Source organism: Peromyscus californicus, unplaced genomic scaffold (genome assembly GCF_007827085.1).
Source record: "Peromyscus californicus insignis strain IS unplaced genomic scaffold, ASM782708v3 Scaffold_4__1_contigs__length_199733344, whole genome shotgun sequence".
Lineage (NCBI taxonomy): Eukaryota > Metazoa > Chordata > Mammalia > Rodentia > Cricetidae > Peromyscus > Peromyscus californicus.
The window spans coordinates 60638000-60652349 of record NW_026294562.1 but is presented as its reverse complement, the minus strand read 5'-3'; the positions used below and the strand labels follow the sequence as shown (position 1 = coordinate 60652349).

The window sequence follows — 14350 nt, the reverse complement described above, 5'->3', positions numbered from 1 at the left end:
AGGTGGCACCATTACAGCCTCTAAGGAAACATTTTGAACAAGTTTATATTAATAAAACTGACAAGTTAACTAAATGGACACATTTCTTGAAAAACTCAAAATGCTAGAGCTATCAAAAAGCAGGGCCCTGGGAGTGTGTTCACAGTCCAGAAAACAACTCAAGCCTTGCCCCAGGCACATGGCTTCACCAGAAGATCTGACCAAATATTTAAAGAAGCGATAATAGCCATTATAGACATTATTAAAAGAATAAAGAGAGAGTACCTCCCAACTGCACGAGGTCAGATTGTCCTATACCAAATCAATGTCATTGTAAGAAACCAACAGTGTGGACCACCCCCAACACACACACACACACACACACACACACACACACACACACACACACACACACACACACACAAAACTAAAAAAAAAATTTTGGAGCACAGAATCCAGCTCTCCATAAAAAGGATAATGCATGGTAACCAACTGTGGTTCATTTCAGGAACTAATGAACAGTTACTGTAACACTGGAAAATCAAAGTGACCCATTGTATGAGGAACTCAACAAGGAAAAACACAAGATGATCTTTTCTGTCCTTTGGTTGTTTGAGACAGAATCTCTTGTAGCTCAGCACTACATGCCAGCACTAACCATGTAGCCTAGGTTAGCTTCAAATGTCTGACCCTCCTGCCTCCACCTCTTGAGTGTTGGGATTACAAACCACCGCCAGGCCCCGCTGACCTGATCGTCTCATTAAGTCCAGGAACGGCGTTAGCAAGCATTCATTCCTGACTACTAAATGGACACATTTCTTGAAAAACTCAGCACATGGAACACAGCAGCTCTCAGCAGTGGTGTGGAGAACTCCCTCAGCTCCTCCAGAAGGTCCAAGCAAGCCCTCTGCCCTGCTGAGAACCAGAAGGGGCTTGGGATAGTGCTGTCTCCAGGCCCCTGCTGTGCCCTCTTGCATTTCTCCCGTGGGGCTGCTCACTTGGGCAATCTAGGAGAAGCAGCTGCAGATATGAAAGGAAAGCTGAAAGCGGTTTTGCCTACAGATAACATAGGCATCTTATTTGATAAAATCTACCCCCAAAATTGCAAATATGGGTTTGGTAAAGTTGCAAGAGACAAGATGGATACACAAGGTCAAGTTTATTTCCATGGAATGGTGTGGCATTGACATCTTCAAGATGCCACTTTCCAGTGATATAAAAATATGCCATGCTTAGTGACAGTTCTGACAGTGTGAGATACCAATACATTGAAAAGCAAAAAACAGAACTGAAGGACATCCTTGGATAAAGGGGGCTGCTGAGGGCTAATGTTGATAAGCAGCCCAGTTCTCCCTGAATTTGTAAAAATTTACTGGCAATTGTAAAATTTAAACTGATGGTGAAAGCTGCTGAGACTGAGATAAAATTGTTCTTGTCAGCCCCAAACAACTTGAGAGCCGGGAAGCAATAAAGACCTCCTGCCTGACGGGCTGAGATAACTACTTTCTCAGGCACATTCTGAAGGCCCACCAGAGATTCCTTCTCATTCCACACTCCCATCGACTCTGCACGTATACACAGATTTCTGCAACAAAGTTTATCTTTAACATTCTTTAAGCCTGCGGCAATGCCTACAAGACACTGTAGATAGAACACATAAGCCCCCAGAGGTACCTCCACCAAGGAGCTGGCGCCAAAGCTGCCCCTGGCTCTTCAAGATTGACCGGTGAACTTTGTTCCCAGGCAGCTTACGTAAATGTCTCCCTTTTCTGCTCTTAAAAACTTCCCGTTGGCCCAATCTTTGAATGCACGCATACTTTACAGTGGCACCAGGGTTTCCTTACAATGTTCTGCAGATCAGATCCCCTGTAAACATCATCACTGGTGATGTTTTTGTGGACAGAATCTAGCAAATGGCCCCAAACAGTCCAAACATCCTTGAACAAGAACAATAAAATCAAAGAGCCCATAATCTGAGAACAAAAACTCTAATCAGGGTGGCATGGGTATAAAACACTGAAATAGATCAAAGGAACAAGATGGTCCAGAGATGAGCACGCAAGACTTGAACAAAATATTTTTTATGACATGTACTTATTTATTTTATGTGGAGGGTATGCACGACACAGTGCTTAGGTGGAGGTCAGAGGCCAACTCTTGGGAGTTGGTTCTCTCCACGTAGGTTCTGGGAATCCAATTCAGGTAGCCAGCTCTGATAGCAAGCGCCGCTACGCACTGAGCTGTCGCTGATTTTTCAGCACAAGGTGCAAAGGCATCTGGGTGCAAAACTGCTTCTTCAAGAAAACTGGCTAAACAACTGAATATCCAAATACAAATAAATAAATAATAAATAAATAAATGAAAGAAAAATAACAGAGTTCACACCCCATATGGATGTAAAGTCTATTCAAAAAGGAATAGTAAGAACACAGAACACAAGAGAAAAATCTTTGTTGTTGGGGGTCATTCAAAGTTGTTTAGGCACAACATTAAAAAAAGCACATTCTCTAGAACAAATCGACAAATTGGAATTCATTGTTATTATTATTATTAACCTTAACTTGGTTCTTCAAATGGTAACTACAGGGAGGCTGAGGAGACAAGCTAGGGGCCAAGAGAGAGAATCTCTGCATAGCCTGAGGTTCCTTAGGTCTGATCCAGGACTCCTGTGGAACTCTCAAAAATCACCAACTGGAAAGCAAACACAACAAATGCAAAACATTGGGCCAGAATCTGAACAACAAGACAGAAAGAGGCACATGGAAGAAGCTGGTCAGCAAAACGTGCTGCTGGAGAGACGTGAAGTGGTGACCGGGCTCAGTAACACTAGGCACCACAGGGTAGGCTGAAATGAAAAGGCCAGAAGACCAGCCTGACATGAAAGCTCACGCCTGTCATCTCAGTACTGTCGCAGCAGGGCAGGATGACCTTGGAGAGTTTGAGGCTATCTGGTCTACCTAGTGAGATCCTGTCTCAAAGAGCCAAAAGAGTCGGATGGAGTGGTCCCTGGCATGATTTTAATTTGAAGCACTCTACTAGGAAGACAGAAGTGGGTGGATCTTTGTGAGTTCCAGGTCATCCAGGGGTACATTCTGTCTCAAAAACAAATAAATAAACAAACCAAAAGAAGGACTAGAGATGGAGCTCAGCTGGTAGAATATTTGCCTAGCATGCTCAACATGTTCAATGCCCAGCACCGCTTAAACCAGCATGGTAGTATAGTGAGCTAAAGAGTATGAGATTCTGTATTCATTCATACACACACACACACACACACACACACACACACACACACACACACATATATATATATATAAATGAGTTGGCAGAGGCCAGGGAGGATAGACCACAAGGGTAAATGCTAACTGACTATATATATAGCATAGCAACCTGGGAACCTGGGAGATGAATCTCAGCAGAAACATGCTGTGAAAGCTGTCAGACAGGAGAGTCCACGCCTCACAAGTTCATTTCCGTGACATGTCAAAAATGGCAGGGAACAAGGGTCCAAGGAGGTGGGGGAAGAACCACAAAGCCATAGGGATGCTTCGTTGGCATCTCAGATGGCAATCTCTGCTAACACAAACCCAAATGCCCACTGTAAATATGGCCTGTTATGAATGTCGCCTTCAAATTAAAAGGCTAATGACAACTTGGAAAAGAGGGGTGTGTGTGTGTGTGTGTGTGTGTGTGTGTGTGTGTGTGTGTGTGTGTGTATGTGTGTGTGTGTGTAAAGCTTTCTTATACAGTTCAGGCTGGCTTCTAACTCAGCATGTAGCTGAGGATGACTTCTGACTTCTGATCCTCTTGCCTCTACCTCCCAAGTGGTGAGATTATAGGCATGCCCCGACCACGTCTGGGTTATCCAGTGCTGGAAATGTGGCTTGCTCAGAAGCCACAACCACGACATATGAGCCAGAATGGAACTGGGGTTGATGTTGGGAGGATCTGGTATATTCCCTGAAGTCCTCCCCTACACTGTCTATCTTTCAGTCCCAGAATCACCTGACATTCAACCTGGAAATTCCAACCAGAAGAGAATTGTGGAACCTTGGTGGGACAGGCTCGGGGTAGGCAGTTGAAGTGGCAATAATGTTCCCTTTTACAATGTGTCCCAAGATCAGTTGCTCATCACTCTCCAAAGGCCCTTCCTTCTCTCTTTTCCAAGCCATGAGGACCCCAGCTCCCAGGTCAGCACCTTCTTCATTCCTGGTCCTTTTTACTCCTGCCCTTTAGGGTGTCTTTTCTCCATGAGTTATACACCATATATTACATACATGATTGCCTCATACTTGAATACTTTCTTCTCAAGGGATGTCTCAGAATCACCTCATTTTAGATCAAGCCAGCAACATAGTTCAGTTTGGGTAAAGGTACTTGCTTCCAAGCCTGATGAACCTAAATTCAATCTCCGAGGCCCCTATGGTCTATCAAGTCTCTTTCCCAGCAGATATGGCCAGCTTTGAACTCATCTTTGGACTACAACCCTGAACTGATTAACTGGCAGCTTAAAATATGGCTACCAACAATGCTTATTACGGAAACATCAAGGCTGAACTTTTCCAGTCCTCATGTCCCCTCTTCTAGCCAATGGCCTCTTAGAAGAGGTGTGGAGTGGGGGAGTGTACAGGGCTGTGGTAGGCCAGTCAGACTGAACAACAAGAGAAGGGAGAGGAAGGGGGAGAAAAATCTGACCTGGAGACGTAGGGAGAGAGGCCTCAGAACTCAGGCTAGGCTAAGACCATCTGCTGCTGGGCAACAACCTGTCTACCCAGTAGTCTCGTGGGCCATAACCACAATCAGTATGTATCATAACACAGGAGGCCTACATATGGGCACATGGTCAGGGACCTGTGCTCATGACCTCATTACTTACCTTCGATTCCTTCATCCTGGGTAACCCCAATGGTCATTTTCATCACTAAATAGATGGGGCAGAGGGAGGAATTCCAGATGCTCCTAGAACAATGGCTCTCAACCTGTGGGTCACAACCTTTTTCTCAGGGCTCTCCTAGGATCATAGAAAACAGGTATTTACATTATGATTTATAACAGTTAGCAAACGTGCAGTTATAAAGTAGCAATGAAGATAATTTTATGGTTGGAGAGTCACCACAACTTAAGGAGTTGCATTAAAGGGTCACAGCCTTAAGAAGGTTGAGAACCACTGTCCTGGAGTCACCATTATTCTACCCAGCTAGACCTAGAAACACAGAACACTGCCCATCTTGGGAACCAGAACCTCCCGGAGGTCCACTGTGGTCCCTTATAGTGTGCCTGATATTTCCACCCAGGCCTCCTCTTTCCCTGAGGCCTCCTCTTCCCCTACACCCCAAAGGCAGCTATGTTACCATGGGGTGCAGACAGAAAGCTACAAGGACCGAGGGAGCTGGAAACCAGCGTAGAGAACTTGTAGGGGACGTGGAGTCCACAAGCAGGAAAGAGCTGCAATACCCTCCCAAGTCAGGGGCAGGAACTATGGACAGGGGTCCCTTAGTAAGGGCCAGGCTAGAGGGTCCCTGGTCTGCAGGGTGGAGGGCCAGTGGACAGAATGGCCTAAGAAAGCTAGTGGCCTCTTGAAGGAGGTGTGGCTGAGGGCTCCTGGGACAGGGAGTATGCAGGGCTGCTGGGCTGCGAATGTGCCTGGGCAGCCAAGAAAGGGAGGGAAGGAGAAAGGAGGGGGTCCTGGGAGCCTGGAAGGGAAAACAACCCACTCCGTGTTGGGAGAGGGGCCTTAGACCTCAGACAGGAGGTCCAGCCCACCCTGCCTTTCCCCATCTCTGCTGCCCCCGGGATTGTTGGCTAGGCTGTGACTGAATTGTTGAGGAGGGCTAGGGTTCTGCGTGGAATGGGGGATGGGAGTAGCCTCTTGATGTGCTTGAGGGAGGGAAAGAGACAAAGAGCTGGGCATAGAGGCAGGCAGTGTGGATGTTTGTACAGCTAGGCTGTGGGACACAGGGTGGGGACTGGACGATCAGGCCTTGGTGAGCCTTATAGGACGGATTGATCCAGTTGAGAAAAAGGGGATTGGGGACAAAGGTGGTGCTAGACTACCTACAGCAAGGGGACAGAGTAGATTTGGGGGTGCAGGGTGTATAACAGTGCTTGGTGGGACCATGCAACGTTGGGATGGGGAAGCAGGACAGTAGGTGCCCTTTGTAGAATCCACCAGCAGTGCAGAAGTGCGGGGTGGCTCATGGCAAAGCGCTGTGCCCCTGTGGGTGGGGAAGCATGTGGGTGTAGGGTGCTTACATGTTGAAAAGCAGGGAGGTATATTGTACACCGAGTTGTGCGCGGGACTCTGTGCTGTGTAGGGGTCTGGATGGGAAAAATGGGTACAGTGTGCACGCAGGTTTTTTGGGGGTCCGGATGAAGGGCGGGGCTGTTCACTGTGTGCCAGGCGGAGAGGCGGGGTACACTGTGCCAGGGGCGGTGCCCGGGCAGCTTGCGGTGCACGGGTGGGGGTGGGGATTTGCGGGACACCGAACGTGCGGGGCCCTGCAGTGCAGGGAGAGGGTAGCGCGGCCTCCGGAAGCGAGGGGGCGCTGTGCCAGCGCGGGCACGGTGCGGGGCGTCGCTCCTTCCGGCCTGGTAGGTGCGGCTGCCATGGCGCGGAATGTGCTGTGAGTAACGTGGTCGGCAGGCTGAGCGGGCAGCGCAGCCCAGGTCGGGTGGGCGCGGGGCCCGGGCGGTCCCGAGGACCGGAAGCAGGAGGCGCCCGCACTCAGCCGGTTTCCCGCACTCAGTGTTTTTCCCGCAGGGGTCCACGCGGCAGGCCCACCGCGGCGTAGTGTACTGGCTGTCAATCACAGCTAACCGCGCGGGCCTCCTCTGGCAAATAGCCAGAGCTGGGACGAGATCGGCCAGTGCTCGCAGCACCCCTGGCCCAAGCCCCCAAAAGCTGCTGCATTCACAGATCTCCACGTGGCCAGCAGGGCTGGCCTCCCACAGTCTAAGCAGGAAACACGTGTTCAGTGAACACGTGACCCACTGGATGGGTGGCCCGGGTTGAGCGTTAATGTGGGTTTGGGGGGTTCTCATGGAGACGGGATTTGGGGAACCCAGCACACAGCTGGGGAGAGCGGTGCAGGAATTGCCTGGTGGGCACCCGTATAATTTCTTTCAAATTGGCTAGGATGGACCAGGGTCCTCAGAAGAAGGCTGTCTGGTTCAGCTCTCCTGCTCACGCCCTAGTTTTGCAGGGAGCTAGTGGGACCCATGTGTGAATGGACGATGGGTGGGTGGGGACAGCATGAGATCAGGGATGAGACCTGAGCTACCTAGGGCAAGTCACAGCTTAGTTACCAGTGGGGAGCCAGGTGCCCAGATTGTGAAGGGAGGAGAGCCAAGAGTTCCACTTGAAATACGCTGTTTGGGGTGCTTGTGGAAAATAGTAGAAAAGAAGTTAAGTTAGGGGAACCGTGAAAAGCCAGGCTTCAGAAGAGCAGCAAGGCTGGGAGAGCAGGGAGGGTCCTGGGACCAAGAGGAGGCTGCAGGGTTTCTTAGGGGAGTCACCAGGCTTGGGATGCGCCTGGCAGTCTGTGGGGAGAGTTTGTGGGCAAGGGCAGATCTAGGGAGAACAGAAATCTGCAAATAGTTTACATGACTCCAGTGTGGTCTTAGGGGCTCTGCTCTCAGGTCCTATTCCTGAAGATTCAGAGACTAGGGAGTTCAGTGCGCACTGTACCCCCGTTTCCACTGTTAAGGAAGGTCTTCCCAATTTTGTCCTCATGTTGTGCCACAGTTGGGCCCCACTCATATCCCCCTTCAGAACCTGCCCTTCTTTCAGGGTCTTCTCACTGCCCCCCTTGCTGCCTGTTCCTGTAGGCACAGAGTTCAAGGTTCTCTCAGGGAGGCTCAGCCATGGCATTGGCAGCAATCTCTAGGCAACTAGTCTGGCAACAGTGTATGGATTTGATCACTGGGTTGGCTCTTGAGCCATTGAGTTTGGCAAACTTTGGGCTATGGGTCCTGCCTCTGAGGCTCCCACCAGGCTACCTTCAGAGTCATCTGCAACCCAGGTACCTGCTACTCTGCCCTGAAACCCCCTGGTGCTCTCAGCCTGGTCCTTCCAGTGTGGTGCCTCCTTGAGCCGGAGAGCCAGTATATACTTCTCCAAAGCTGGATCAGCATGGAACTCAGTCTCTCACAGGCCTAGGTGCACCCAGGTTTGACCCACATGCCACACCTCTAGTTATCAGTGCGACCCTAGGTGGTTCTGTGTACCCACCCTCCACCTGGGCATCCTGGACTTGAGTTTCTCCACTTCCATGTTTGTTCATTGACCATGTCTGTTCATGGAAACAGACCTTGAGTTTCTCCACTTCCATTGTCTGTTCAGTGGGCTGGGAGGTGCACAAGCCCACCAGGCAGAGATTCTGCTTTGTCTGAAGGTCTGATAATGGTGAGAAACAGTGGCTACCCCAAGTCCTTAGCAGCTTCTGCCTGTTTGGGTAGTTTTAGGAGTCCAGTGAGGTATTGCCAGCTCGGAGCACCGTGTTAGAAACACTATCTTCACCAGCCCCCAGTCTGTTCGTCTCCCTCTCAAGGGCTCTTCTGTGCTGAGGGGGAGAGTAAAGGAGTCCTTCTCCCTGGCCATGGGAACACCCAGAAGTAGGAGTGATATCTTCAAGTGGAGTACTGCTGTCGCTCTGCTCATGAGGTCCTCCCTCCCCTACTCTTTTACATTTTTACAAGCTGAGATGGCAGCCATTATTCTGACACCATGCCACACCATCAGCCTCAGCTCCTATTTTTGTTTTTTTTTTTAAGCTGCCCTTTTGCCCTTTCCTTAGGCAAGCTGTAGTGTCCATAGCCCTGGCACCCCAGAAGGGAGGCTAGAGACTGGGAAGTTTCCTGTCCCTCCCCCCCATACTGATCAGACCATGTAGTAGGGACAGGCCCTGTGACCTCCATGTCCCTTGCAGGTCCTATGTATAACTGCCCCTGACCTGCCTTGACCCTACTGGTGTGAGTGGACACATGGGCCTGTAGCACTCTGTGTGTGCACAAGCATGTAACCGTAATCCTGTAATCTCTTCTGAGCAGGTACCCCCTCTACCAGCTGGGTGGCCCCCAGCTCCGTGTATTCCGAACCAACTTCTTCATCCAGCTGGTGCGGCCTGGTACTGCCCAGCCTGAAGATACTGTGCAGTTCCGGATCCCCATGGAGTAAGTGAGTCCCAGAGGAATTTGGGGGCTGGGAAGCGGCCTCCAGGATGTGGGGCCCGTCCTGTTTTCTAGCTCAGCTCCCCAGGGCCAGGCTTTTCCTGTGGTGGAAAGACCTGGGGCCACTTTGCTTGCTCAGCGGATGGTGGAGGGGACTGGTGTTTGCAGAGCTTCAGGCAGCCAGAGAGCAAGCATGCTCTTGGCTGGCTTCCTGGCTCGCCCTCCACCTGGGGAAAGCTTAACAGAAAGCCTGAGATTTGTTGAATTCTTGCCTCCATCCTTTTCCCAGGAACGGAGTCCCCGGAGGCTGGGTTGGAGCATGCTGAGATTTGCAGAGCTTCTGAGTTGTTAGCCCTGAGTTCCTCATCTCCTTCTGCTCAGTTCAGTGTGCCACTTTTTTAGGGCGGTGGAGTATAATCTGAACTGCTGGTGCTGCTCTGAGTCCTAAAAGCCTCAGCTGGGGAAGAAGGAGCAGGGGCCAGAGAGAGATACCTATATAAGCTGGGGTAGGGTCTCTTCAGCCTTACAGACATGTGCAGGAGCTTATGGTGGCCAGAGTTGTGCTGAAAGCCTATGTGGGCTTCATCCACCCTGTCCTAGAGACCACTTTCTAGCATAGTAGCAAGTCTTTAGTCACAGATAGGAACCCAGCCTGGGGACAGGCCTGATACTGTACATTTTACCAGGCCACCCAGCTGGCTCTGGTGATGATCAAGGACCCAGGTAGAGAGGAAGAAGTAAACCAGGCTGATGAAACTAAGCTGTAATTGCCCTAACTTATCCTGGTGTCTGGAGAGAGGACAGTACTGGCGCCTAGCCTCATCTGGCTACAGCTGCTTCTGAACTCAACCCTTATCCCTGGGTAGGATATCTTTCTCTGTATCTTTTATCTAGGCTTAGCTCCGACCTGTTTTCCTTCTGTCTCCTCCAGGATGACCAGGGTGGACCTCCGGAATTACCTGGAGCAAATTTACAACATTCCTGTGGCTGCAGTGCGCACGCGGGTGCAGCATGGTGGGTACCTATGTTGGTGGTTTGCCTACCGCATGGTGTCCCCATACTCCCCGTGAGGGGAAACTGAGGCATGAGGGGCTTGGTAGAAGTCTGCCCCTTTCCTTATAGGCCGTTGAAGGTCCCCAGCACTTTCAGCTGTGACCCTGAAATGTCGGTCTCCACAGTAGTCTCCTCCTATAGTAGACCCTGATGTGGCCCATTAGTGACAGAGCCAGTGCCCAGGGCTGGCTGGCAGTGCTACCTCCTGAGAAATGCCCTCCCTAGAGAAGCTGCATTTCACCAGAGAGAAAAGAGGCCCTTTTTATTCTTTTAAACTCTTTCGTCGTCATTTCTATTTTCAAAGACTATTTTTTACTTAAACATAGAAACTGGTTTCAGTGGCACTGATGGGAGAGATCTGTCTGAGACCCCTCCTGGTGCACAGTCTACCCTCTGAAACCCCCATCTCCAGATGATGTCCTGTGCCTTGCTGGAAAATGGTTCCTGGACTGTGGGGGCTGATGAGGGGCCAGGAGCTAAGACAGGGTCTGCTGTCCCCTCACAGGCTCCAACAGGAGGAGAAACGACAAGAATGTAAGGATCAAGAAGCCAGACTACAAAGTGGCCTACGTGCAGCTGGTGAGTGAGAGCAGCCCCGTTTCTGCTCCTCGTCACGGCCGCGTCCTGGGGCTGTTTGTGCAGTGCACTCCACCTTTGTGGAGCCTCGACCTGGAGACCTGGGAAGGGAGAAGCCCAGGTCCTAGTGCACCTCGGCCGGCCGAGCTCGCCGAGTCCATTCCTTACGCTGTGTTGAAGGCCAATGGCTTGGCTTTGTGTCTGGTGAAAACAAATCAGAAGGTGAATGGTGGAAAGCCCCAGCTCTGTGAGGACCCAGTCTTGGGCAGATCCTGGGCCTGATGCACAGTTGATGTTCCCCTAGGAGCCCAATGCAGTGAAGAGGTCGAGATGTCTGGGGCACAAGGGCCCTGCACATTCTGCTGTTAGTCAGTCTAATCATGGCAGGCACCAAAGCCACTTCACCTCATCCTTGCCGGAGGTCTTTATTCTCTGAGATGTAGACTTGCCTGGAAGTACGCATTTTCAAGCCTGCTTTTGCTGGCCTCTCTCCTAGACCCACGGTGGTCTTTGAGGTCAGATTTTAAACCACCACCCTTCGGTCTGAGTGTCCAAGCAGAATCCCCTTTGACCTCTGGGAATCTTGCCGGGAAGAGTCCACTCGGCAGGGTCCATTAACTAGCCCCCCACTGCTTGAACCCCATAGGGGGGTTTCCTCCAATTTCTCCAGTTTCTGTGTAAACAGCCCTCCAGGGAGCCCAGCTTCCACAGCTGGCCACTAGATGGCAGTCATGCTATTGAGAATGGGCTCCTCCTACCCCACCCCGGGCTGGATGGTTGTTTGTTCAAAGACCCTGTGAGGAAGGCAGCTTTGCTGAAAAAAGACCCACAGTTGTTCTAAACAGGATCTAATATTTGCTGTGCACAAAATCAGCCACGCAGGTGGGAAAAGAAGGCCCAGGCTGTCTGAAGGCCTGTGTGTGTGTGCATTTGTGCACTAGTGTTGAATCCCCCCATCTGTCTTTGTCATGGCCTGTGGGGCCACATCCATATGCTGGCATTTGCCACAAGTCACTTCAGAGACAGCTATGGTTACAAGTGGCTTCTGAGACATCTGAGCCCCTGCATTTGCCCCCCTCAGCCCCACCATGCTCATGAAAGCTGGACGGTAGTTCTTAGATCTGGCGTCTGCAGCTGCCACCAGGCATGCCTCCTTCTTCTGTGAAATTGTGATAAATGGGGACCCATCGTGTCCCCACTGGGCAAGGCTTCTCGACCAGAATTAAAATTTGTAGTGCACCCCCCTTCCCAGCTCCAGTCTAGAAATGGTTAGTGTTTGGGACTTCCCGGCTGTATCTGCAAAGACTGTCTTTGTCTTCTAGCGTGTCCTTTGGGGGTGGGGGGCTTCTGGTAACTGTATTGTGAGACTCAGGAAGGGGCAACCAGAGAGAGACAGTTCATTGTGAGTGTGGAAGGGGAAAGGCGGGTCCCACGTGGTGGGCGTCCACATTTTTCTTCTGACAACCTGATAAACATCTTTTTGGTCGGGTGGGGAGGGAGCCTTAGCAAGCTCTCAGTCCCCACATAACAAAAAGAGCATTGACCATGTTTACACAGAATGGTGTTTGACTGAGTGGTGCATACAGGCCCTGAGCCCTAGGCTCCAGAATAAATGCTATGGGCAGGCACAGTCCAGCCCAACAATGGTGTTTGGGGCCCTGGGATTACTGGAGTCAGGGCTGGCTTCTCCATTTTTCACTTTGGCCTTTTTTCCTTTCCTGCCTTGGGCCCCTCAAAACCGGCTCTCCCTCCTTGGAGGGTGGGTGGCTACATTTTTTTAAAAGTATGAAGTCATTATCTCTAGAGATAGTCCTCAGAGAAGTCATACGGGCGCCCGTAGATGGTGAAATGGGTTCCTTTCTGGTTGTCTCTGTTCTTTCCCAATAACTATCCGCATAGGCTGTCTTATCTCTGTCTCTGGACCTCAGGCTATCATTTTGGGTTTCAGCTGCCACCAAACACAGCTGTCAACTCTAGATGGGCCATCAGCTCTGCTTACAAGCTACTGCCTCCCGTTTTTTATTTTTGAAATAGGGTCTCATATAGCCCAGTCTGTCCTTGGTCTCCTTGTGTAGCCAAGGATGACCTTAAATTTCTGATTCTCTTGCCTCGACCTCCCCAGTGCTGATTACAGCACCAGGCATGAACCACCCAAAGTTTTTGTGGTCCTGGAGATCAAACCTAGGGCCTCAGTCATGCTAGGCAGGAATTCTACCAAGTAAACTACATGCCCAGTCCCAAAGCAAGTCTTTGGAGGCCAAGTGCACACCTCTGACTGAATTTACTGAGGTGCCCCAGATTCAGAATTCCCTATTTGTCTACACGTGAGACACGAGGGGTCTCTCTGCCTCTAGGTTGGCCCTTTTGTGCCCCTTTCCTCTTACACCTCTTATCTTGGAGATGTTGGCAGGCTGCAAGTGAGCCTCCCAGCCCTGTATCTGCTTAGAGCCTTGCAGAACTGGCTTATTCCCTGTCCCAAGGCCTTCTTCACTGGTGCTGGCCCACGTGCTTGGGGCCCCAGGCTGGGACGTGGCCATGCTGACACACTCTGAACTTCTGGTGAAAGACGTAAAAGCAGTTAATTTGCAAAGCCAGACTTGATTTATAGACTGCTGCGTATGTAGGTTTCTCTGTACGTTTTATTTGCCAAGTTCGGAGCCTGGAGGAGGGCGGCCTTTAATGTGGCTGAAGGCCTTTAGATATTTTGGATGGAAAAAGTTTTAGCATGGCACCAGACGTCATTTGTGTCCTGTTTTTCTGCTCCTAGTTCCTGCCCCCAGTTCCACGGGCTGCCGCCTGGTGAATGGGCCTTTGCTGGACTGTTTTTAATGAGCCTTGGGCTGGTGCAGACCCCTGTAAAGAGATAATGTCCATGAAAAGGGCCATTGTCCCGGTAATAGCCTGCCGCTGATAGATAAAGGTTGAAGGGCTGGCCTGCAAGGTGTTTGTTTTCCCAGCAGGAACCCTGCCTAGAGACACTGGTGGCTCATCATCCTGTTTGTCATCCAGGGTCCAGGACTGCTAGCCTCTAGGCATTAAATTCCTCTGCGTGATAGGAAGACCGGCCTCAGTCTCCCTACTAAGCCCCTGTTTTTCTCTCCAGGCCCATGGGCAGACATTCACCTTTCCAGATCTTTTTCCTGAGAAAGAGCCCAGTTCTGCCGAGGAAGAGGAGCCTCAGCGGCAGAGGCAGAGCAGCGACCCCCGGTGCCCTGGTATCCCTTCTTGGTTTGGCCTGTGACCTGTGATAACAGGGGCTGGGCCACAGACCTAGCGAGCACAGTGGTTCTGACAAACCCAAATAAAAATCCTTTGTGGAAAAAGAGCTGGACACTTTGCTTTCTGTCTTGGATGGCACCTCTGGGTCTCTGACACATGTGGTGCAGGAGGCCTGGCAGTGGGTAGAGCCTGAGGCAGGTCAGCATTCTGGGGGCACAGACAGCAGTGTGAACATTCATAGCTGATAGGACAACTCAGGGGGGCTCTGTGGGAGCAGAAGCCCACTACCAGGCAAGTGTGTGAGCCCCAGGAAACAGTCCCACATTGCAGTCCTCATTGGGGGGAGGAGAGTCAA

At 50.9% G+C, this 14350-nt stretch overlaps 1 protein-coding gene across 2 annotated transcripts; it reads left to right on the top strand.

Moving 5' to 3' along the window:
• The first annotated feature begins 6502 nt into the window (after window positions 1-6502).
• Mrpl23 (mitochondrial ribosomal protein L23) lies at window positions 6503-14101 on the top strand. 2 transcript variants are annotated; one of them, XM_052713147.1, is made up of 5 exons: window positions 6503-6602; window positions 9028-9154; window positions 10079-10161; window positions 10706-10779; window positions 13880-14101. In XM_052713147.1, the coding sequence occupies exons 1-5, from the start codon at window positions 6596-6598 to the stop codon at window positions 14015-14017; spliced, it is 429 nt and encodes a 142-aa protein (XP_052569107.1). In that variant the 5' UTR covers window positions 6503-6595; the 3' UTR covers window positions 14018-14101. The 2 variants fall into 2 exon arrangements, with proteins under 2 accessions (XP_052569107.1, XP_052569106.1); XM_052713146.1 differs by having other exon boundaries at window positions 6509-6602; window positions 9028-9150.
• Window positions 14102-14350: the final 249 nt, after the last annotated feature.

Coding starts and splice junctions, on each gene's coding strand:
- Mrpl23 (XM_052713146.1), top strand. Junction 9,151..10,078: donor CAGTTCCGGATCCCCATGGA/GTAAGTGAGTCC, acceptor TGTCTCCTCCAG/GATGACCAGGGTGGACCTCC. Junction 10,162..10,705: donor GCGCACGCGGGTGCAGCATG/GTGGGTACCTAT, acceptor GTCCCCTCACAG/GCTCCAACAGGAGGAGAAAC.